This window comes from Podarcis cretensis, assembly GCF_951804945.1.
Source record: "Podarcis cretensis genome assembly, contig: SCAFFOLD_33, whole genome shotgun sequence".
Taxonomy (NCBI): Eukaryota; Metazoa; Chordata; class Lepidosauria; order Squamata; family Lacertidae; genus Podarcis; species Podarcis cretensis.
Window position 1 is genome coordinate 48,461 of NW_027647828.1, and position 26,540 is coordinate 75,000.

General features: G+C 51.7%; 1 protein-coding gene across 1 annotated transcript in view; it reads right to left on the reverse strand.

Annotated features, from left to right (window-relative positions):
• Positions 1-490: 490 nt before the first annotated feature.
• The window catches only part of NDOR1 (NADPH dependent diflavin oxidoreductase 1), a gene marked incomplete at its 5' end in the record, with an annotated part of 53,142 nt that continues 27,092 nt past the window's right edge, over positions 491-26,540 (reverse strand). The window contains 8 exons of the mRNA XM_079996506.1: positions 491-857; positions 1,484-1,575; positions 3,359-3,477; positions 4,501-4,647; positions 9,388-9,502; positions 9,578-9,685; positions 11,641-11,861; positions 25,696-25,817. Coding sequence (XP_079852632.1) covers positions 713-857; positions 1,484-1,575; positions 3,359-3,477; positions 4,501-4,647; positions 9,388-9,502; positions 9,578-9,685; positions 11,641-11,861; positions 25,696-25,817 — 1,069 coding nt within the window. The 3' untranslated portion in view covers positions 491-712. The remainder of the gene's footprint in view (positions 858-1,483; positions 1,576-3,358; positions 3,478-4,500; positions 4,648-9,387; positions 9,503-9,577; positions 9,686-11,640; positions 11,862-25,695; positions 25,818-26,540) is intronic.

A 26,540-nucleotide genomic window follows, 5' to 3' on the forward strand; every position in this document is an offset into this window, starting at 1 on the left:
CCAGTAACACCAATCCTTTTATTTCCAGTACTAGGCGCCGGGATCCGTAGCGCCCAGAGGATTCTGGGAATTTTAGCGCCCAGAGGATTCTGGGAACCGTAGCGCCAAACACCAACCCAAACAGTAACAATAATCCATTTATTTCCAGTACTAGGCGCCGGGATCCGTAACGCCCAGAGGATTCTGGGAACCGTAGCGCCCAGAGGATTCTGGGAACCGTAGCGCCCCAGAGGATTCTGGGAACTGTAGCGCCCCGAGGATTCTGGAAACTGTAGCGCCAAACACCAACCCAACCAGCAACAATAATCCATTTATTTCCAGTACTAGGCGCCGGGAACCGTAGCGCCCCAGAGGATTCTGGGAACCGTAGCGCCCCAGAGGATTCTGGGAACTGTAGCACCCAGAGGATTCTGGGAACCGTAGCGCCCACCCAAAGAGGATTCTGGGAACTGTAGCGCCCACCCAAAGAGGATTCTGGGAACTGTAGCGCCCACCCAAAGAGGATTCTGGGAACTGTAGCGCCCAGAGGATTCTGGGAACCGTAGCGCCAAACACCAACCCAACCAGTAACAATAATCCATTTATTTCCAGTACTAGGCGCCGGGAACCGTAGCGCCCAGAGGATTCTGGGAACCGTAGCGCCCCAGAGGATTCTGGGAACTGTAGCGCCCCGACCTACCGGCCGGAACTACGTTTCCCAGCAGCGCCCGGCTCAGGACCAGGTTTCGGACTGGAAGCGCCCGGCGCGTTCCAGCGCCGCCAGGAAGTCGGCCGCCTCGGTTTCCGTCATGGCGCCTTGGGACTGGAACACGGCGCGCAGGGCGGCGGCCACGGCGTCGGGAACGTCCTTGGCGCTCCTGGAAGAAGAAGAAGAAGAAGAAGAAGAAGAAGATTTATTGTTATTTACTAATAATACTTCTAATAATAGTAAATATAATACTAATGATAATAGTAATAGTAACAGTAATAATAATAGTAATTGTAGTAACAACAACAACAAAACAATATTTATTGCTAACTACTACTAATACTTCTAATAGTAGATATAATAATAATGATACTAGCATTATTATTTTATTATTACTATTATCATTATTATTATTATTAATAATAATAATAACAATAATTGTACTACTAATACTTCTAATAATAGTAGATATAATACTAATGATAATAGTAACAGTAATAGTAATAACAATAACAATAATAATAATATTTATTGTTATTTACTAATACTTGTAATAATAGTACATATAATATTAATGATAATAATAGTAATAATAGCAATAATAGTAACAATAACAATAACAATAACAATAATAATAATAATAATAATAATAATAATAATAATAATAATAATAATAGGGTTGGAGGAGTACCATCCCGGCGCCAGGCGGCGCTACAACTCACCCGGCTAATAATAATAATAATAATAATAGGGTTGGAGGAGTACCATCCAGCGCCCGGCGGCGCTACAACTCACCCGGCCAAATAGATCCAGGCGCCGCGCTGCACTAGATCCCAAACCAGCGCCTGGTTTTCAACCAGGCGGTGCTGGACGTAAATCTTCTCGTCCTAAAGGGAAGGGGAAAATATTATTATTATCATGATCATCACTATTATTATTAGTAGTAGTAGTAGAATTATTAATTGGATTATTATATGTTTATTATATGTATTATTATTATTATTATTATTATTATTATTATTATTAATTGGATTATTATATGTTTATTATATTTATTATTATTATTATTATTATTATTATTATTATTATTATTTTGATTATTATATGTTTATTATATGTATTATTATTATTATTATTATTAGAATTAATATTACTATTACTATTAGAATTAATATTAATTTGTTTTTTAATATTATTATTACTATTAGTATTAAAATTATTATTAGTATTAAAATTATTATTAATTTCTTTATTATATGTATCATTACTATTACTATTACAATTAATACTGATTTGTTTATTATTACTATTACTATTAGAATTATTATTAATTTGTTTATTATTATATGTATTATTATTATTACTACTACTAGTAGTAGTATTAGAATTAGAATTATTATTAATTTGTTATATGTGTTATTATTATTACTATTACTATTAGAATTAATACTAATTAATACTAATTTGTTTATTATTATTATTATTATTATTATTATTATTATTATTAGAATTAGAATTAGTATTAGAATTAGTATTAGAATTATTGTTTATTATTATATGTATTATTATTATATTTCTATTACTATTACTATTATCAACATGATTATTCTTCATTCTTATTCTTCATTCATAAAAGAAACGATTCAATCATTATTATTTATTCTACATATATTATGTATATTATTATATAATAAAAATAATGTATTAATAATTATGTTATTACTATATTACCACTACTACTTACTATTATTACTATTACTATTATTACTACTACTACTACTACTATTTATTATTATTATTATTATTATTATTATTATTACTACTACTACTACTACTATTATCATTACTATTACTACTATTACTATTTACTACTATTATTACTACTATTACTATTATTACTACTACTTCTATTATTATTATTATTATTACTACTACTATTATTTCTAATAGTCACTACTACTACTAATATTATTATTAGTATTGCTATTCCGCTTTTCATAGTAACAATGATGTATTCATAATAATAAATTTATTATTATCATATTTGTTATATTATTATTATTATTACCATTACTATTACTACTATTACTACTATTACTATTTACTACTATTATTACTATTACTATTATTACTACTACTATTATTATTATTACTACTACTACTATTACTAACATTAGTGACTATTACTACTACTATTATTATTAGTATTACTATTCCGCTTTTCATAGTAACAATGATGTATTCATAATAATAATAAATTTATTATTATTATATTTGTTATATTATTATTATTATTATTATTATTATTATTATTATTACTACTACTACTACTATTACTACTATTACTACTATTACTATTTACTACTATTATTACTATTTACTACTACTATTTCTACTACTACTATTATTACTACTTCTATTATTATTATTATTATTATTATTATTATTATTATTATTACTACTACTATTACTAACATTAGTCACTACTACTACTGATATTATTATTAGTATTACTATTCCGCTTTTCATAGTAGCAATGATGTATTCATAATAATAATAAATTTATTATTATTATATTTGTTATATTATTATTATTATTATTATTATTAGTAGTAGTAGTAGTAGCAGTAGTAGTCGTAGTATTCCGCTCTGCTATTGGCCGGTGCTCACCTGATCGCGGGAAAAGGCCGGGAAGACGGACAGGAAGCCCCGGGCGACAAGCTCCGCCCACTCCTCCCGGAAGTAGAAGTCGTGGGCTTGGTGGCGGCAGCCGAAGAACAGGAAGTTGCCTGCGGGAGGAGGCGGGAATAATAATAATATTAATGTTAATAAGACAGAAGTATACATATAATAATGAAGAAATTAAGACTAGTAATAGTAATATTAGTAGTAATTTATTGGTAATTTATTTATTAGTAGTAATTAATAATAATAATAATAATAATAATAATAATAGATTAAAAGACAGAATTATACATATAATAATGAAGAAATTAATACCAGTACTACAACTACTACTACTAATAATAACAATAACAATAACAATAACAACAACAATAATAGATTAAAAGAGAGAATTTTACATATAATAATGAAGAACTTAATAATAATAATAATAATAATAATAATAATAATAAATAACAACGATAATGATATAAATACTAATAATATTAGTAGTAATAGTAATTGTGACAGTAATAATGATAGTAGTAGTAGTAGTGATAATATTAATAACAACAATAACAATAATAATAGTTTAAAAGACAGAAATTTACATATAATAATGAAGCACTTAATAATAATAATAATAATAATAATAATAATTACTAATTATTATTACCAATTATTATTATTATTATTATTAATTACTAATTATTATTACTAATAATAATTACTAATAATGCTAGTAGTAATAATACTAATAATGATGATAGTAATGATGATGATAATAATAATAATAATATAATGAAGAACTTGATAATAATAATAATGCATAATAATAAAAATACTAATAATAGTAATAGTAATAATGATAGTAATAATGATGATAGTAGTAGTAATGATGATGATGATGATGATGATAATAATAATAATAATAAAATGAAGAACTTAATAATAATAATAATAATAATAATAATAATAATAATAATAATAATAAAAATACTAATAATACTAATAGTAATAATGATAGTAATAATGATGATGGTAGTAGTAATGATAATAACAATAGTAACAATAGTAACAATAGTAATAATAATAATATAACGATGCTAATGATAATGATAATAATAATAATGGGAAAAGGCGCCCACCTCTCTTGCCCTGCGCTCGGCGTTCCTGGAGGGCGGCGCGGAAGGGGGCCACCCCGGTGCCGGGCGCCACCATGACAACGGGGGTCTCGGGGTCCGGCGGGAACCGTAGCGTCCCCTTCTTCACCCAGAGGGGCACGTGGGCGGCGCCTGGGGGGGAGAAACGTAGCGCGGGGTCAGGGCCGGGCGCGGGAGAAACGTAGCGCGGGCAGGAGAAACGTAGCGTGGGCAGGGGAAATGTAGCGCAGGGAAGGGGAAATGTAGCGCGGGCGTCAGGTCTGGGAGAAACATAGCGCGGGCAAGGGAAACATAGCACGGGCAGGGGAAATGTAGCAGAGGGAGGGGAAACGTAGCGCGGGCGTCAGGTCCGGGTGTGGGAGAAACGTAGCGCGGGCAGGAGAAACATAGCAAGGGCGTAAGGTCTGGGAGAAACATAGCGCAGGCAAGGGAAACATAGCGCGGGCAGAGGAAATGTAGCGCAGAGAAGGGGAAACGTAGCGCAGGTGCGGGAGAAACGTAGCGCGGGCAGGAGAAACGTAGCGCAGGCGTAAGGTCTGGGAGAAACATAGTGCGGGCAAGGGAAACGTAGCGCGGGCAGGGGAAATGTGGCGCAGAGAAGGGGAAACGTAGCGCAGGTGCGGGAGAAATGTAGCGCGGGGAGGGGAGATGTAGTGCGGGTGCGGGAGAAATGTAGCGCGGGCGTTAGGTCTGGGAGAAACATAGCGCGGGCAAGGGAAACATAGCGCGGCAGAGGAAATGTAGCGGAGGGAGGGAAAACGTAGCGCGGGCGCCAGGTCCGGGTGTGGGAGAAACGTAGCGCGGGCAGGAGAAACGTAGCGCAGGCGTAAGGTCTGGGAGAAACATAGCGCGGGCAAGGGAAACATAGCGCAGGCAGGGGAAATGTAGTGGAGGGAGGGAAAAAATAGCGCGGGCGTCAGGTCCGGGCGCGGGAGAAACGTAGCGCGGGTGGGGGAGACGTGGCGCGGGCAGGGGAAACGTAGCGCGGACGGCAGGTCCGGGTGCGGGAGAAACGTGGCGCGGGCAGGAGAAACATAGCGCGGGCATTAGCTCTGGGTGTGGGAGAAAGATAGCACGGGGAGGGGAAACGTAGCGCGGGGAAAGGAAAAGGAGCGCGGGCAGAAGAAATGTAGCGTCTGGGTGCGGGAGAAACGTAGCGTGGGTAGGGGAAACGTAGCGTGGACAGGAGAAACGAAGTGTGGGCGTCAGGTCTGGGTGCGGGAGAAACGTAGCGTGGGCGGGGATATGTAGCGCGGGAGGAGAAACGTAGCACACGCAGGGCAACATAGTAATGGAAAGGGAAATGTAGCGCGGGCGTCAGGTCCTGGTGGGGGAGAAACATAGCGGGGAAGGAAAAACGTAGCGTGGGCAGGAGAAACGTAGTGCGGGCGTCAGGTCCGGGTGCGGGAGAAAGGTAGCGCTGTCAGTAGAAACCTTACGCGGGCGTCAGGCCCGGGCGCGGGAGAAACGTAGCGCGGGCAGGGGAGATGTAGCGTGGGCAGGGGAAAGGTAGCGCTGGAAGGGGAAATGTGGCGCTGCCTGGGCGGCGCCTGGGAGTGGAGAAACGTAGCGTGGCGTCAGATTCGGGCGCGGGAGAAACGTAGCGTGGGGAAGGGAAATGTAGCGCTGCCTGGGCGGCGCCTGGAGATGGAGAAACGTAGCGTGGCGTCAGATGCGGGCGTGGGAGAAACGTAGCGCGGCCAGGGGAGACATAGCGCGGGGAGGGGAGACGTAGCGCGGGCAGGGGAAATGTAGCGCGGTGAGGGGAAACGTAGCGCTGGCAGTGGCGACGTAGCACGGGGAAAGGTAGCGCGGGCGCCCAGCGCTGCCTGAACGCTGGCAAGAGAAACGTAGCGCGGGCACCAGGTCCTGCCCTGGTAGGAGAAATGTAGTGCGGCCGTCAGGACCTGCCCACTGGGGTCCTGGCAGGGGAAACGTAGCGCGGGCAGGGGAAACGTAGCGCGGGCAGGAGAAACGTAGCGCAGGTATCCAGCACATTGGGAGAAATATAGTGCGGGCAGGGGAAACGTAGTGCGGGCAGGGGAAATGTAGCGCGGGCACCCAGGACATTGGGAGAAATGTAGCGCAGTCAGGGGAAACGTAGCGTGGGCAGGGGAAACGTAGCGCTGGCAGGAGAAACATAGCGCAGGTGTCCAGCACATTGGGAGAAATATAGTGCGGGCAGGGGAAACGTAGCGTGGGCGTCAGGTCTGGGTGAAAGGTAGTGCGGGCAGGGGAAACATAGCGTGGGCGTCAGGTCGGGTTGAAACGTAGCGCGGGCAGGAGAAACGTAGCGCAGGCGTCAGGTCTGGGTGAAAGGTAGCGCGGGCAGGGGAAACATAGTGTGGGCGTCAGGTCCGGGTGAAACGTAGCGCGGGCAGGAGAAACGTAGTGCAGGCGTCAGGTCTGGGTGAAAGGCAGCGCGGGCAGGGGAAACGTAGCGCGGGCAGGAGAAACGTAGCGCAGGCATCAGGTCTGGGTGAAAGGTAGCGCGGGCAGGGGAAACGTAGCGCGGGCAGGAGAAACGTAGCGCAGGCATCAGGTCTGGGTGAAAGGTAACGCGGGCAGGGGAAACGTAGTGTGGGCAGGAGAAACGTAGCGCAGGTGTCAGGTCCGGGTGAAAGGTAGCGTGGGCAGGGGAAACGTAGCGTGGGCAGGAGAAACGTAGCGTTGGCGTCAGGTCCAGGTGAAACGTAGCGTGGGTACGGGAAACATAGCGCGGGCGTCAGGTCCGGGTGGAAGGTAGCGCGGGCAGGGGAAACGTAGCGCGGGCGTCAGGTCCGGGTGAAAGGTAGCGCGGGCAGGGGAAACGTAGCGTGGGCGTCAGGTCGGGGTGAAACGTAGCGCGGGCAGGGGAAACGTAGCGTGGGCGTCAGGTCGGGGTGAAACGTAGCCTGGGCAGGAGAAACGTAGCGTGGGCGTCAGGTCCGGGTGAAACGTAGCGCGGGCACGGGAAACGTAGCGCAGGCGTCAGGTCTGGGTGAAGGGTAGCGCGGGCAGGGGAAACGTAGCGTGGGCGTCAGGTCCGGGTGAAACGTAGCGTGGGCAGGAGAAATGTAGTGCGGGCAGGAGAAACGGCGTGGGCAACCAGCCCTGCCCTGAGAAATGTAGCGCAGGCGTCAGGTCCAGCGATGGGAGGTCTGGCAGGGGAAACGTAGCGCGGGCAGGGGAAACGTAGCGCGCGCACCCAGGACATTGGGAGAAATGTAGCGCGGGCAGGGGAAACATAGCGTGGGCAGGTGAAACGTAGCGCGGGCAGGAGAAACGTAGCACAGGCATCAGGTCCGGGTGAAAGGTAGCGCAGGCAGGGGAAACGTAGCGTGGGCGTCAGGTCCGGGTGAAACGTAGCGTGGGCAGGAGAAACGTAGTGCGGGCAGCAGAAACGTAGCGCAGGCGTCAGGTCCGGGTGAAAGGTAGCACGGGCAGGGGAAATGTAGCGCAGGTAGGGGAAACATAGCGCAGGTGTCCAGCACATTGGGAGAAATGTAGTGCGGGCAGGGGAAACGTAGCGTGGGCACCCAGGACATTGGGAGAAATGTAGCGCGGGCAGGAGAAACTTGGCATGGGCAGGTGAAACATAGCGCGGGCAGGAGAATCGTAGCGCATGCATCAGGTCTGGGTGAAAGGTAGCGCGGGCAGGGGAAACATAGCGTGGGCGTCAGGTCGGGGTGAAACGTAGCGTGGGCAGGAGAAACGTACCGTGGGCGTCAGGTCCGGGTGAAACATAGCGCGGGCACGGGAAACGTAGCGCAGGCGTCAGGTCTGGGTGAAAGGTAGCGCGGGCAGGGGAAACGTAGCGCGGGCAGGGGAAACGTAGCGCAGGTGTCCAGCACATTGGGAGAAATGTAGTGTGGGCAGGGGAAATGTAGCGCGGGCACCCAGGACATTGGGAGAAATGTAGCGCGGGCAGGAGAAACTTGGCGTGGGCAGGTGAAACATAGCGCGGGCAGGAGAAACATAGCGCAGGCGTCAGGTCCGGGTGAAAGGTAGCGCGGGCAGGGGAAACGTAGCGCAGGCGTCAGGTCCAGGTGGAAGGTAGCGCAGGCAGGGGAAACGTAGCGTGGGCGTCAGGTCGGGGTGAAACGTAGCGCGGGCAGGGGAAACGTAGCGTGGGTAGGAGAAACGTAGCGCAGGCGTCAGGTCTGGGTGAAAGGTAGCGCGGGCAGGGGAAACGTAGCGCAGGCGCCAGGTCTGGGTGAAAAATAGCGCGGGCAGGTGAAACGTAGCGCAGGCGTCAGGTCTGGGTGAAAGGTAGCGCGGGCAGGGGAAACGTAGCGCGGGCAGGAGAAACGTAGCGCAGGCGTCAGGTCCAGCGATGGGAGGTCTGGCAGGAGAAACGTAGCGTGGGCAGGAGAAACGTAGCGCAGGCGTCAGGTCTGGGTGAAAGGTAGCGCGGGCAGGGGAAACGTAGTGCGGGCAGGAGAAACGTAGCGTGGGCGTCAGGTCCGGGTGAAACGTAGCACGGGCAGGAGAAACCTGAGAAATGTAGCGCAGGCCCTGAGAAACGTAGCGCAGGCGTCAGGTCCAGCGATGTGAGGTCTGGCAGGGGAAACGTAGCGCGCGCACCCAACACATTGACAGGAGAAACATAGCGCGGGCGCCAGGAGAAACATAGCGCGGGCGCCAGGAGTAACGTAGCGCGGGCGCCAGGAGAAACGTAGCGCGGGCGCCAGGAGAAACGTAGCGCGGGCGCCAGGAGAAACATAGCGCGGGCGCCAGGAGAAACGTAGCGCGGTCACCCAGCACACTGACAGGAGAAACGTGAGCAGCCAGAGAAGTAGCAAGAGAAACATAGCGCGGGCGCCCAGCCTGTCGACATGAGAAACATGGCGCAGGGGATTTTGGCGCCCGGCGCTGCGCGCTACGACTCACCCTGCGCCGGGTCGAGGGCGGCCAGCCAATTGGAGCAGAGCCCGCGCCGGGGCCGGGCCAGGCGCGTCTTGTAGCGCACGACGGCCACCAGGATCTGGATGCGGCCGGGCAGCGCCTGGGGAGAAAGGGAGTTGTAGTATATGGGAATTGTAGTATGGGAGGAAACTAGAACTCCCGCGCTAGAACTCACCAGCAGGGAGGAGGCCAGGGAGAAGGCCCGGGCGCGGGTGCGAGGGATGAGGTCCAGGAGGAGGTGGTGAGGGAGGGCCGACGCCGTCCGGGGGAAGTCGCTCAGGACCTGGCGCCGGGAGAGAGGAAAGGGAGTTGTAGCGCAGGCGGGCGCCGGGTTCGAGGCAACAAGAGGGAGCTGGGATCTGTAGGGCCCCAAACCAGACCCGGAAAAGCAGGCCCTGGGAATTGTAGCACGGGGCGCCCGGGACCCCACCCCGCGCGCTACAACTCCCAGATATCAGCCCCCTACAGCGGCGCCCGCCGCGCCCACTGCGGGGGGAGAGAAATGGATGAGCTTGGTTCGGGTTCAAGAAATTAGGTTTCTCAGCTGGGAATTGTAGCGCTGGAAGCAGGCGCTGGGAAGCGCGCTCAAAGCAGGCGCTGGGAACTGTTGCGCTGGGAAGAAGGCGCTGGGAACTGTAGCGCTGGGAAACGTGGGGCTCAAAACCAGGCGCCGGGAAGTGTAGCGCCGGGAACTGCGGTGCTGGAACCAGGCGCTGGGAATTGTAGCACGGGGCACCCGGGACCCCACCCCGCGCGCTACAACTCCCAGATATCACCCCACACAGCGTCGCCCGCCGCGCCCACTGGCCCTGGGAACCGTAGCGCCCCAAACCAAACCTGGAAAACCAGGCCCTGGGAGTTGTAGCACCAGGCGCCTGGCCCGCACCCGGCGCGCTACAATTCCCACAATCCCACCCACCTCCAGCGCCCGCTTGCCCTGGGAATAATAATAATAGTAATAATAATAATAATAATAATAATAATAATAATAATAATAATAATGATTTCTTATTTATACACCGCCCATTTTTACAATAATAATAATAATAATAATAATAATAATAATAATAATGATTTCTTATTTATAACCCACCCATAATAATAATAATAACAATAACAACAATATTATTAATAATAATAATTTCTCATTTATACCTGTCCACTATAATAATAATATGATTTCTTATTTATACCCCACCCATCATTTTAATAATAATAATAATAATAATAATAATAATAATAATAATAATAATAATAATGATTTCTTATTTATGCCCCACCCATCATTTTAATAATAATAATAATAATAATAATAATAATAATAATAATAATAACAACAACAACAATAATAATAGTTTCTTATTTATACCCCACCCATTAAACTAATAACAATAATAATAATAATAATAATAATAACAATAATAATAATAATAATGATTTCTTATTTATACCCCACACATAATAATAATAATAATAATAATAATAATAATAATAATAATAATAATAATAATAATATAAAATGAAAATGAAAATAATAATAATAATAACAATAACAATAACAATAATAATAATAGAATAATAAAAGGAAAATAAAATGAAATGAAAATAAAATGAAAACCAGGCCCTGGGAATGGTAGCACTGGTGAACTACTGGGAGTTGTAGCACGAGGCGACTGGTCACCGCTTGGGAGTTGTAGCGCCCGAAACCGGACCCTAGACCCCGCCTCCTGCGCGCTAAAATTCCCGCAATCCCACCCACCTCCAGCGCCCGCTGGCCCCGGGAACCGTAGCGCCCCAAACACGACCCTGAAAAGCCTGCCCTGGGAAGCTGGCGCCCGGCGCCTGGCGCGCTACAACTCCCAGATCTCACCCACCTCAAACCAGAGCCTGGACCCCGTGCCCCCGCGCGCTACAATTCCCGCAATCCCACCCACCTCCAGCGCCCGCTGGGAACCGTAGCGCCCCAAACTAAACCAGGCCCTGGGAATGGGAGCACTGGTGAGCTACTGGGAGTTGTAGCACGAGGCGACTGGTCACTGCTTGGGAGTTGTAGCGCCCGAAACCAGACCCCAGACCCCGTGCCCCCGCCCCCTGCGCGCTACAATTCCCACAATCTCACCCACCTCCAGCGCCCGCTGGCCCTGGGAACCGTAGCGCCCCAAACCCGGCCCTGAAAAGCCTGCCCTGGGAAGCTGGCACCCGGCGCCCGGCGCGCTACAACTCCCAGATCTCACCCACCTCCAGCGTCGTGCGCCGCACCCGGTGGCAGTAGGCGTACAGCTCCTCCTGACCGGGCGCCGAGGCGAACTCCGCCAGCTTCTCCCGTTCGCGTTCGTCGGGCGAGAGCTGGGCGGCGAGTTCGAAGAAGGAGCGCCTGGGAGTTCTAGTGATGTCCAGGTACGTTTCCACCAGGCGCCCGATGGTGCAGGGTTGGGGCAGCGGGAATGGTAGCGCGGCGCCTGGCGGGGGGAGAGAGCTGGATGAGTTTGGATCGGGTTCAAGAAATGAGGGAGGTTTCTCGGCTGGGAATTATAGCGCTGGGAAATGCAGCGCTGGGAGCAGGCGCTGGGAAGCGCGCTCAAACCAGGCGCTGGGAACGGTAGCGCTTGGAACTGTAGCGCTGGGAAAAGTGGGGCTCAAAACCAGGCGCCGGGAAGTGTAGCGCCGGGAACTGCGGTGTTGGAAGAAGGCGCTGGGAATCGTGGTGCTCAAACCAGGCGCTGGGAACTGTAGCGCTGGGAACTGTAGCGCTGGAAACCTGGCGCTGGGAACTGTAACACTGGCAGGCGCTCGAAACCAAGTACTGGGAACCAGGTGATGGGAACCAGGCACTGGGAAGCGTAGCGCACACAACCAGGCGCTAGAAACCAGGTACTAGGAACAAGGCGCTGGGAACCATAGCGCACACAACCAGGCACTCAAAACCAGATACTGGGAACTGTAGCGCACACAACCAGGTGCCCGAAACCAGGTACTGGGAACCAGGCGCTGGGAAGCGTAGCGCACACAACCAGGCGCTCGAAACCAGGTACTGGGAACCAGGCACTGGGAAGCGTAGCGCACACAACCAGGCGCTCGAAACCAGGTACTGGGAACCAGGCACTGGGAAGCGTAGCGCACACAACCAGGCGCTCGAAACCAGGTACTGGGAACCAGGCGCTGGGAAGCGTAGCGCACACAACCAGGCGCTGGAAACCAGGTACTAGGAACAAGGTGCTGGGAACCATAGCGCACACAACCAGGCACTCAAAACCAGATACTGGGAACCGTAGCGCAGAAAACCAGGCGCTGGGAATCAGATACTGGAAACATGGCGCTGGGAACCGTAGCACACACAACCAGCCGCTCGAAACCAAGTACTGGGAACCAGGCGCTGAGAACCAGGCACTGGGAACCGTAGCGCACACAACAAGGCGCTCCAAACCAGGTACTGGGAACCAGGTGCTGGGAACCGTAGCGCACACAACCAGGCACTCAAAACCAGGTGCTGGGAACTGTAGTGCGCAAAACCAGGCGCCGGGAATCAGATACTGGAAACATGGCGCTGGGAACCGTAGCGCACATAACCAGGCGCTCGAAACCAGATACTGGGAACCGTAGCGCACAAAACCAGGCGCTGGGAATCAGATACTGGAAACATGGCGCCGGGAACCGTAGCGCACATAACCAGGCGCTCCAAACCAGGTACTGGAAACCAGGCGCTGGGAAACGTAGCGCACACAACCAGGCGCTCCAAACCAGGTAATGGAAACCAGGCGCTGGGAACCGTAGCGCTGGGAACTGTTGCGCTGGGAAGAAGGCGCTGGGAACTGTAGCACTGGGAACCGTGGCGCTCAAAACCAGGCGCCGGGAAGTGTAGCGCTGGGAATCGTAGCGCTGGAAGCAGGCGCTGGCAAGCGCGCTCAAACCAGGCGATGGGAACTGTAGCGCTGGGAACTGTAGCGCTGGGAACCGTGGCACTGGGAACCGGGCGCTGGGAACTGTGGCACTGGAAACCGTGGCGCTCAAAACCAGGCGCTGGGAATCATACTGGAAACATGGCGCTGGGAACTGTAGCGCTGGGAACTGTGGCGCTCCAAACCAGGCGCCGGGAAGTGTAGCGCCGGGAACTGCGGTGCTGGAAGTAGGCGCTGTTAATCGTGCTGCTCAAACCATGCACTGGGAACTGTAGTGCTGGGAACTGTAGCGCTGGGAACCGGGCCCCCAAAACCAGGCACTGGGAATCAGATACTGGAAACATGGCGCTGGGAACCGTAGCGCACATAACCAGGCGCTAGAAAGCAGATACTGGGAACCGTAGCGCACAAAACCAGGCGCTGGAATCAGATACTGGGAACCATAGCGCACAAAACCAGGCGCTGGGAATCAGATACTGGGAACCAGGCACTGGGAAGCGTAGCGCACATAACCAGGCGCTCCAAACCAGATACTGGGAAGTGTAGCGCACAAAACAAGGCGCTGGGAATCAGGTACTGGAAACATGGCGCTGGGAACCGTAGCGCACATAACCAGGTGCTCGAAACCAGATACTGGGAACCAGATACTGGGAACCGTAGCACACACAACCAGGCACTCAAAACCAGATACTGGTAACCGTAGCGCACACAACCAGGCACTCAAAACCAGATACTGGTAACCGTAGCGCACAAAACCAGGCGCTGGGAGTCAGATACTGGAAACATGGCGCTGGGAAGCGTAGCGCACATAACCAGGCGCTCGAAGCCAGATACTGGGAACCAGGCACTGGGAACCAGGCACTGGGAAGCGTAGCGCACACAACCAGGCGCTCCAAACCGGGTACTGGAAACCAGGCGCTGGGAACCGTAGCGCACACAACCAGGCACTCAAAACCAGATACTGGGAACCGTAGCGCACAAAACCAGGCACCGGGAAGTGTAGCGCCGGGAACTGCGGTGCTGGAAGCAGGCGCTGGGAATTGTGGTGCTCAAACGAGGCGCTGGGAACGGTAGCGCTAGGAACTGTAGCGCTGGGAACCGGGCGCTGGGAACTGTAGCACTGGCAACTGTGGCACTGGGAACCGGGCCCCCAAAACCAGGCGCTGGGAATCAGGTACTGGAAACATGGCGCTGGGAACCGTAGCGCACACAACCAGGCACTCAAAACCAGATACTGCGAACCGTAGTGCACAAAATCAGGCGCTGGGAATCAGATACTGGAAACATGTCGCTGGGAACTATAGCGCACATAACCAGGCGCTCGAAACCAGATACTGGGAACCAGATACTGGGAACCAGGCACTGGGAACCGTAGCGCACACAACCAGGCGCTCGAAACCAGGTACTGGAAACCAGGCGCTGGGAACCGTAGCGCACACAACCAGGCACTCGAAACCGGATACTGGAAACCAGGCGCTGGGAAACATAGCACACGCAACCAGGCACTCAAAACCAGATACTGGGAACTGTAGCGCACAAAACCAGGCGCTGGGAATGAGATAATGGAAACATGGCGCTGGGAACCGTAGCGCACATAACCAGGCGCTCAAAACCAGATACTGGGAACCAGGCACTGGGAACCAGGCACTGGGAACTGTAGCGCTGGGAACCGTGGCGCTCAAAACCAGGCGCTGGGAATTGTAGCACTGGGAATTGCAGCGCTGGAAGCAGGCGCTGGGAATCGCGCTCAAACCAGGCGCTGGAAACTGTAGCGCTGGGAACTGTAGCGCTGGGAAGAAGGCGCTGGGATCCGGGCGCTGGGAACTTTAGCACTGGCAACTGTGGCACTGGGAACCCGGCCCCCAAAACCAGGCGCTGGGAATCAGATACTGGAAACATGGCGCTGGGAACCGTAGCGCACACAACCAGGCACTCAAAACCAGATACTGGGAACCATAGCGCATAAAACCAGGCGCTGGGAATCAGATACTGGAAACTAGGCACTGGGAACCATGGCACTGGGAACCATAGCACTGGGAACCATGGCGCTGGGAATCCGATACTGGAAACAAGGCACCGGGAACCATAGCACTGGGAACCATGGCGCTGGGAATCCGATACTGGAAACAAGGCGCCGGGAACCATAGCACTGGGAACCATGGCGCTGGGAATCAGATACTGGAAACTAGGCACTGGGAACCATGGCACTGGGAACCAGGCGCTGGGAACCATAGCGCTGGGAACCATGGGGCTCGAAACCAGGCGCTGGGAACCATAGCACTCAAAACCAGGCACTGGGAATCCGATACTGGAAACAAGGCACCGGGAACCATGGCACTGGGAACCAGGCGCTGGGATCCATAGCACTGGGAACCATGGCGCTCGAAACCAGGCGCTGGGAATCAGATACTGGAAACGAGGCACTGGGAACCATAGCACTGGGAACCATGGCGCTGGGAATCAGATACTGGAAACTAGGCACCGGGAACCATAGCACTGGGAACCATGGCGCTGGGAATCTGATACTGGAAACTAGGCACTGGGAATCCGATACTGGGAACTAGGCACCGGGAAGCATGGCACTGGGAACCAGGCGCTGGGAACCATAGCACTGGGAACCATTGCGCTCGAAACCAGGCGCTGGGAACCGTAGCACTCAAAACCAGGCGCTGGGAATCAGATACTGGGAACGAGGCACTGGGAACCATGGCACTGGGAACCAGGCACTGGGAAGCGTAGCACTCAAAACCAGGCACTTGGAATCAGATACTGGGAACTAGGCATCGGGAACCATGGCACTGGGAACCAGGCGCTGGGAACCGTAGCACTCAAAACCAGGCACTGGGAATCAGATACTGGAAACTAGGCACTGGGAACCATAGCACTGGGAACCATGGCGCTGGGAATCAGATACTGGAAACTAGGCACTGGGAACCATAGCACTGGGAACCATAGCACTGGGAACCGTAGCACTCAAAACCAGGCACTGGGAATCAGATACTGGAAACTAGGCACTGGGAACCATGGCACTGGGAACCATAGCACTGGGAACCGTAGCACTGGGAACCGTAGCACTCAAAACCAGGCACTGGGAATCAGATACTGGGAACTAAGCACTGGGAACCATAGCACTGGGAACCATGGCGCTGGGAATCAGATACTAGAAACTAGGCACTGGGAACCATAGCACTGGGAACCATGGCGCTGGGAATCAGATACTGGAAACTAGGCACTGGGAACCATAGCACTGGGAACCATAGCACTGGGAATCAGATACTGGAAGCTAGGCACTGGGAACCATGGCACTGGGAACCATGGTGCTCAAAACCAGGCGCTGGGAACCGTAGCACTCAAAACCAGGCACTGGGAATCCGATACTGAAAACTAGGCACTGGGAACCATGGCACTGGGAACCAGGCGCTGGGAACCAGAGCACTCAAAACCAGGTGCTGGGAATCAGATACTGGAAACTAGGCGCTGGGAACCATAGCACTGGGAACCATGGCGCTGGGAATCAGATACTGGAAACTAGGCGCTGGGAACCATAGCACTGGGAACCATGGCGCTGGGAATCAGATACTGGAAACTAGACGCTGGGAACCATAGCACTAGGAACCATGGTGCTGGAAATCAGATACTGGAAACTAGGCACTGGGAACCATGGCACTGGGAACCAGGCGCTGGGAACCATAGCACTGGGAACCATGGCGCTCAAAACCAGGCGCTGGGAACCGTAGCACTCAAAACCAGGCACTGGGAATCTGATACTGGAAACTAGGCACTGGGAACCATGGCACTGGGAACCATGGCACTGGGAACCATGGCGCTGGGAATCCGATGCTGGAAATTAGGCGCTGGGAACCATAGCACTGGGAACCAGGCGCTGGGAACCATAGCACTGGGAACCATGGCGCTGGAAATCACATACTGGAAACTAGGCACCGGGAACCATGGCGCTGGGAATCAGATACTGGAAACTAGGCGCTGGGAACCATAGCACTGGGAACCATAGCACTCAAAACCAGGCGCTGGGAATCAGATACTGGAAACTAGGCACTGGGAACCATGGAACTGGGAACCAGGCGCTGGGAACCATAGCACTGGGAACCATGGCGCTGGGAATCAGATACTGGAAACTAGGCACTGGGAACCATAGCACTGGGAACCAGGCGCTGGGAACCATAGCACTGGGAACCATGGCGCTGGGAATCTGATACTGGAAACTAGGCACTGGGAATCCGATACTGGGAACTAGGCACCGGGAACCATGGCACTGGGAACCAGGCGCTGGGAACCATAGCGCTGGGACCCATGGCGCTCCAAACCAGGCGCTGGGAACCGTAGCACTCAAAACCAGGCGCTGGGAATCTGATACTGGGAACTAGGCACTGGGAACCATGGAACTGGGAACCATAGCACTGGGAACCATAGCACTGGGAACCATGGCGCTCGAAACCAGGCGCTGGGAACCGTAGCACTGGGAACCAGGCGCTGGGAATCAGATACTGGGAACTAGGCACTGGGAACCATGGCACTGGGAACCATGGCACTGGGAATCCGATACTGGAAACTAGGCACTGGGAACCATGGCACTGGGAACCAGGCGCTGGGAACCATAGCACTGGGAACCATGGCGCTCAAAACCAGGCGCTGGGAACCGTAGCACTCAAAACCAGGCACTGGGAATCAGATACTGGGAACTAGACACCGGGAACCATGGCACTGGGAACCAGGCGCTGGGAACCAGGCACTGGGAATCCGATACTGGAAACAAGGCACCGGGAACCATGGCACTGGGAACCAGGCGCTGGGAACCATAGCACTGGGAACCATGGCGCTCGAAACCAGGCGCTGGGAACCGTAGCACTCAAAACCAGGCGCTGGGAATCTGATACTGGAAACTAGGCACTGGGAACCATGGCACTGGGAACCATGGCACTGGGAACCATGGCGCTGGGAATCCGATGCAGGAAACTAGGCGCTGGGAACCATAGCACTGGGAACCAGGCGCTGGGAACCATAGCACTGGGAACCATGGCGCTCTAAACCAGGGGCTGGGAATCCGATACTGGAAACAAGGCACTGGGAACCATAGCACTGGGAACCAGGCGCTGGGAACCATAGCACTGGGAACCATGGCGCTGGAAATCACATACTGGAAACTAGGCACCGGGAACCATGGCGCTGGGAATCAGATACTGGAAACTAGGCGCTGGGAACCATAGCACTGGGAACCATAGCACTCAAAACCAGGCGCTGGGAATCAGATACTGGAAACTAGGCACTGGGAACCATAGCACTGGGAACCATGGCACTGGGAATCCGATACTGGAAACAAGGCACTGGGAACCATGGCACTGGGAACCAGGCGCTGGGAACCATTGCACTGGGAACCATGGCGCTGGGAATCAAATACCGGAAACGAGGCACTGGGAACCATGGCACTGGAAACCAGGCGCTGGGAACCATAGCACTGGGAACCATGGCGCTCTGAATCAGATACTGGAAACTAGGCTCTGGGAACCATGGCACTGGGAACCATAGCACTGGGAACCATGGCGCTGGGATTCAGATACTGGAAACTAGGCTCTGGGAACCATGGCACTGGGAACCATAGCACTGGGAACCATGGCGCTGGGAATCAGAAACTGGAAACTAGGCACTGGGAACCATGGCGCTCGAAACCAGGCGCTGGGAACCGTAGCACTCAAAACCAGGCGCTGGGAATCAGATACTGGAAACGAGGCACTGGGAACCATGGCACTGGGAACCAGGCGCTGGGAACCATAGCACTGGGAATCAGATACTGGAAACTAGGCGCTGGGAACCATAGCACTGGGAACCATGGCGCTGGGAATCAGATACTGGAAACGAGGCACTGGGAACCATGGCACTGGGAACCAGGCGCTGGGAACCATAGCACTGGGAACCATGGCGCTCGAAACCAGGCGCTGGGAACCGTAGCACTGGGAACCAGGTGCTGGGAACCATAGCACTGGGAACCATGGCGCTGGGAATCAGATACTGGAAACTAGGCACTAGGAACCATGGCCCTGGGAACCATAGCACTGGGAACCATGGCGCTTGAAACCAGGCGCTGGGAAGCGTAGCACTCAAAACCAGGCGCTGGGAATCCGATACTCGAAACAAGGCACCGGGAACCATGGCGCTCGAAACCAGGCGCTGGGAATCAGATACTGGAAACGAGGCACTGGGAACCATGGCACTGGGAACCAGGCGCTGGGAACCATAGCACTGGGAACCGTAGCACTCAAAACCAGGCGCTGGGAATCAGATACTGGAAACTAGGCGCTGGGAACCATAGCACTGGGAACCATGGCGCTGGGAATCAGATACTGGAAACGAGGCACCGGGAACCATGGCACTGGGAACCAGGCGCTGGGAACCATAGCACTGGGAACCATGGCGCTCGAAACCAGGCGCTGGGAACCGTAGCACTGGGAACCAGGTGCTGGGAACCATAGCACTGGGAACCATGGCGCTGGGAATCAGATACTGGAAACTAGGCACTAGGAACCATGGCCCTGGGAACCATAGCACTGGGAACCATGGCGCTTGAAACCAGGCGCTGGGAAGCGTAGCACTCAAAACCAGGCGCTGGGAATCCGATACTCGAAACAAGGCACCGGGAACCATGGCGCTCGAAACCAGGCGCTGGGAATCAGATACTGGAAACGAGGCACTGGGAACCATGGCACTGGGAACCAGGCGCTGGGAACCATAGCACTGGGAACCGTAGCACTCAAAACCAGGCGCTGGGAATCAGATACTGGAAACTAGGCGCTGGGAACCATAGCACTGGGAACCATGGCGCTGGGAATCAGATACTGGAAACGAGGCACTGGGAACCATGGCACTGGGAACCAGGCGCTGGGAACCATAGCACTGGGAACCATGGCGCTCGAAACCAGGCGCTGGGAACCGTAGCACTGGGAACCAGGTGCTGGGAACCATAGCACTGGGAACCATGGCGCTGGGAATCAGATACTGGAAACTAGGCACTAGGAACCATGGCCCTGGGAACCATAGCACTGGGAACCATGGCGCTTGAAACCAGGCGCTGGGAAGCGTAGCACTCAAAACCAGGCGCTGGGAATCCGATACTCGAAACAAGGCACCGGGAACCATGGCGCTCGAAACCAGGCGCTGGGAATCAGATACTGGAAACGAGGCACTGGGAACCATGGCACTGGGAACGAGGCGCTGGGAACCATAGCACTGGGAACCATGGCGCTGGAAATCAGATACTGGAAACTAGGCACCGGGAACCATGGCACTGGGAACCAGGCGCTGGGAACCATAGCACTGGGAACCATGGCGCTGGGAATCAGATACTGGAAACTAGGCACTGGGAACCATGGCACTGGGAACCTTGCACTGGGAACCATGGCGCTCGAAACCAGGCGCTGGGAACCGTAGCACTCAAAACCAGGTGCTGGGAATCAGATACTGGAAACGAGGCACTGGGAACCATGGCACTGGGAACCATAGCACTGGGAACCGTAGCGCTGGGAACCATGGCGCTCGAAACCAGGCGCTGGGAATCAGATACTGGGAACTAGACACCGGGAACCATGGCACTGGGAACCAGGCGCTGGGAACCATAGCGCTGGGAACCATGGCGCTCGAAACCAGGCGCTGGGAATCCGATATTGGAAACGAGGCACTGGGAACCATGGCACTGGAAACCAGGCGCTGGGAACCATAGCACTGGGAACCATGGCGCTCTGAATCAGATACTGGAAACTAGGCTCTGGGAACCATGGCACTGGGAACCATAGCACTGGGAACCATGGCGCTGGGATTCAGATACTGGAAACTAGGCTCTGGGAACCATGGCACTGGGAACCATAGCACTGGGAACCATGGCGCTGGGAATCAGAAACTGGAAACTAGGCACTGGGAACCATGGCGCTCGAAACCAGGCGCTGGGAACCGTAGCACTCAAAACCAGGCGCTGGGAATCAGATACTGGAAACGAGGCACTGGGAACCATGGCACTGGGAACCAGGCGCTGGGAACCATAGCACTGGGAATCAGATACTGGAAACTAGGCACCGGGAACCATGGAACTGGGAACTATAGCACTGGGAACCATGGCGCTGGGAATCAGATACTGGGAACTAGGCACTGGGAACCATAGCACTGGGAACCAGGCGCTGGGAACCATAGCACTGGGAATCAGATACTGGAAACTAGGCACCGGGAACCATGGCACTGGGAACCATGGCGCTCAAAACCAGGCGCTGGGAACTGTGGCACTGGGAATCCGATACTGGAAACAAGGCACCGGGAACCATGGCACTGGGAACCAGGCACTGGGAACCATAGCACTGGGAACCATGGCACTCTAAACCAGGCACTGGGAACCGTAGCACTCAAAACCAGGCGCTGGGAATCTGATACTGGAAACGAGGCACTGGGAACCATGGCACTGGGAACCAGGCGCTGGGAATCTGATACTGGAAACTAGGCACTGGGAACCATGGCACTGGGAACCAGGCGCTGGGAACCATAGCACTGGGAACCATGGCGCTCGAAACCAAGCGCTGGGAATCAGATACTGGGAACTAGGCACCGGGAACCATGGCACTGGGAACCATGGCACTGGGAATCCGATACTGGAAACAAGGCACCGGGAACCATGGCACTGGGAACCAGGCGCTGGGAACCATAGCACTGGGAACCAGGCGCTGGGAACCATGGCGCTGGGAATCAGATACTGGGAACTAGGCACCAGGAACCATGTCACTGGGAACCAAGCGCTCAGAACCATAGCACTGGGAACCAGGCGCTGGGAACCATAGCACTGGGAACCATGGCGCTCGAAACCAGGCGCTGGGAATCAGATACTGGAAACTAGGCACTGGGAACCATGGCACTGGGAACCATGGCGCTGGGAATCGGATACTGGGAACTAGGCACCGGGAACCATGGCACTGGGAACCAGGCGCTGGGAATCATAGCACTGGGAATCAGATACTGGAAACTAGGCGCTGGGAACCGTAGCACTCAAAACCAGGCGCTGTGAATCTGATACTGGAAACGAGGCACTGGGAACCATGGCACTGGGAACCACAGCGCTGGGAACCATGGCGCTCGAAACCAGGCGCTGGGAACCGTAGCACTCAAAACCAGGCGCTGGGAACCAGATACTGGAAACGAGGCACCAGGAACCATGGCGCTGGGAATCCGATACTGGAAACAAGGCACCGGGAACCATGGCACTGGGAACCATGGCGCTCGAAACCAGGCGCTGGGAACCGTAGCACTCAAAACCAGGCACTGGGAATCAGATACTGGAAACGAGGCACTGGGAACCATGGCACTGGGAATCAGGCGCTGGGAACCATAGCGCTGGGAACCAGGCGCTGGGAATCTGATACTGGAAACTAGGCACTGGGAACCATGGCACTGGGAACCAGGCGCTGGGAACCGTAGCACTCAAAACCAGGCACTGGGAATCAGATATTGGGAACTAGGCACCAGGAACCATGGCACTGGGAACCAGGCGCTGGGAACCATAGCACTGGGAACCACGGCGCTGGGAATCAGATACTGGAAACTAGGCACTGGGAACCATGGCACTGGGAACCAGGCGCTGGGAACCATAGCACTGGGAACCAGGCGCTGGGAATCTGATACTGGAAACTAGGCACTGGGAACCATGGCACTGGGAACCAGGCGCTGGGAACCATAGCACTCAAAACCAGGTGCTGGGAACCATGGCACTGGGAACCAGGCGCTGGGAACCATAGCACTGGGAACCAGGCACTGGGAATCAGATACTGGGAACTAGGCACCGGGAACCATGGCACTGGGAACCAGGCGCTGGGAACCATAGCACTGGGAACCATGGCGCTGGGAATCAGATACTGGAAACTAGGCACTGGGAACCATGGCACTGGGAACCATAGCACTGGGAACCATGGCGCTCGAAACCAGGCACTGGGAACCGTAGCACTCAAAACCAGGCACTGGGAATCAGATACTGGGAACCAGGCGTTGGGAACCATAGCACTGGGAACCATGGCGCTGGGAATCAGATACTGGGAACTAGGCACCGGGAACCATGGCACCGGGAACCATAGCACTGGGAACCATGGTGCTGGGAACCATGGTGCTCTAAACCAGGCGCTGGGAACCGTAGCACTCAAAACCAGGCACTGGGAATCAGATACTGGAAACGAGGCACTGGGAACCATGGCACTGGGAACCAGGCGCTGGGAACCGTAGCACTCAAAACCAGGCACTGGGAATCAGATACTGGGAACTAGGCACTGGGAACCATGGCGCTGGGAATCCGATACTGGAAACAAGGCACCGGGAACCATGGCACTGGGAACCAGGCGCTGGGAACCGTAGCACTCAAAACCAGGCGCTGGGAATCAGATACTGGGAACTAGGCACCGGGAACCATGGCACTGGGAACCATAGCACTGGGAACCATGGCGCTGGGAATCAGATACTGGGAACTAGGCACCGGGAACCATGGCACTGGGAACCAGGCGCTGGGAACCGTAGCACTGGGAACCATGGCGCTGGGAATCAGATACTGGGAACTAGGCACCGGGAACCATGGCACTGGGAACCATAGCACTGGGAACCATGGTGCTGGGAACCATGGTGCTCTAAACCAGGCGCTGGGAACCGTAGCACTCAAAACCAGGCACTGGGAATCAGATACTGGGAACCAGGCGTTGGGAACCATAGCACTGGGAACCATGGCGCTGGGAATCAGATACTGGGAACTAGGCACCGGGAACCATGGCACTGGGAACCATAGCACTGGGAACCATAGCACTGGGAACCATGGCGCTCGAAACCAGGCACTGGGAACCGTAGCACTCAAAACCAGGCACTGGGAATCAGATACTGGGAACCAGGCGTTGGGAACCATAGCACTGGGAACCATGGCGCTGGGAATCAGATACTGGGAACTAGGCACCGGGAACCATGGCACTGGGAACCATAGCACTGGGAACCATGGTGCTGGGAACCATGGTGCTCTAAACCAGGCGCTGGGAACCGTAGCACTCAAAACCAGGCACTGGGAATCAGATACTGGAAACGAGGCACTGGGAACCATGGCACTGGGAACCAGGCGCTGGGAACCGTAGCACTCAAAACCAGGCACTGGGAATCAGATACTGGAAACGAGGCACTGGGAACCATGGCACTGGGAACCAGGCGCTGGGAACCGTAGCACTCAAAACCAGGCACTGGGAATCAGATACTGGAAACGAGGCACTGGGAACCATGGCACTGGGAACCAGGCGCTGGAAACCGTAGCACTCAAAACCAGGCACTGGGAATCAGATACTGGAAACGAGGCACTGGGAACCATGGCACTGGAAACCAGGCGCTGGGAACCATAGCACTGGGAACCATGGCGCTCTGAATCAGATACTGGAAACTAGGCTCTGGGAACCATGGCACTGGGAACCATAGCACTGGGAACCATGGTGCTGGGATTCAGATACTGGAAACTAGGCTCTGGGAACCATGGCACTGGGAACCAGGCGCTGGGAACCATAGCGCTGGGAACCATGGCGCTCTGAATCAGATACTGGAAACTAGGCTCTGGGAACCATGGCACTGGGAACCATAGCACTGGGAACCATGGCGCTGGGATTCAGATACTGGAAACTAGGCTCTGGGAACCATGGCACTGGGAACCATAGCACTGGGAACCATGGCGCTGGGAATCAGAAACTGGAAACTAGGCACTGGGAACCATGGCGCTCGAAACCAGGCGCTGGGAACCGTAGCACTCAAAACCAGGCGCTGGGAATCAGATACTGGAAACGAGGCACTGGGAACCATGGCACTGGGAACCAGGCGCTGGGAACCATAGCACTGGGAATCAGATACTGGAAACTAGGCACCGGGAACCATGGAACTGGGAACTATAGCACTGGGAACCATGGCGCTGGGAATCAGATACTGGGAACTAGGCACTGGGAACCATAGCACTGGGAACCAGGCGCTGGGAACCATAGCACTGGGAATCAGATACTGGAAACTAGGCACCGGGAACCATGGCACTGGGAACCATGGCGCTCAAAACCAGGCGCTGGGAACTGTGGCACTGGGAATCCGATACTGGAAACAAGGCACCGGGAACCATGGCACTGGGAACCAGGCACTGGGAACCATAGCACTGGGAACCATGGCACTCTAAACCAGGCGCTGGGAATCTGATACTGGAAACTAGGCACTGGGAACCATGGCACTGGGAACCAGGCGCTGGGAATCTGATACTGGAAACTAGGGACTGGGAACCATGGCACTGGGAACCAGGCGCTGGGAACCATAGTACTGGGAACCATGGCGCTCGAAACCAGGCGCTGGGAACCCAAACTGGAACCCGCACCTTCCTCGGCCGGCCGGACCACAAAGCGGCGTTCTGGATCCAGGTTCAAGAGGCGGCAGAAGAGGGCGACGTCCTCCGGGGCGTTGCTAGGGGCAACCATGGCGACGTCGCCGGCGGCGGCCCTGGGGAGAAACGTAATGAGGGATAGATGGAATTATTATTATTATTATTATTATTATTATTATTATTACTAGTAGTAGTAGTACTAGTATTAAATACCAAATGAGATATTTTTAAATCCGTAATTTAAATATTTAAAAATTGAGTGATTATTTTATTATTATTATCATTCTTAATAATATTACTATTATGACTATTATTAGTAGTAATAGTACTAGTATTAAATACCAAATGAGATATTTTTAAATCCGTAATTTAAATATTTAAAAATTGAGTGATTATTTTATTATTATTATCATTCTTAATAATATTACTATTATGACTATTATTAGTAGTAATAGTACTAGTATTAAATACCAAATGAGATATTTTCAAATCCGTAATTTAAATATTTAAAAATTGAGTGATTATTTTATTATTATTATCATTCTTAATAATAATATTATGACTATTATTATTATTAGTAGTAGTACTAGTATTAAATACCAAATGAGATATTTTCAAATCCGTAATTTAAATATTTAAAAATCGAGTGATTATTTTATTATTATTATTATCATTATTAATAATAATATTACTATTATGACTATTATTATTAGTAGAAGTAGTACTAGTATTAAATACCAAATGAGATATTTAAATATTGAGTTTAAATATTATAATATAATATTTATATTTGATTTAAAATGATTTAAATATTGAGTGATTATTTTTTTATTATTATT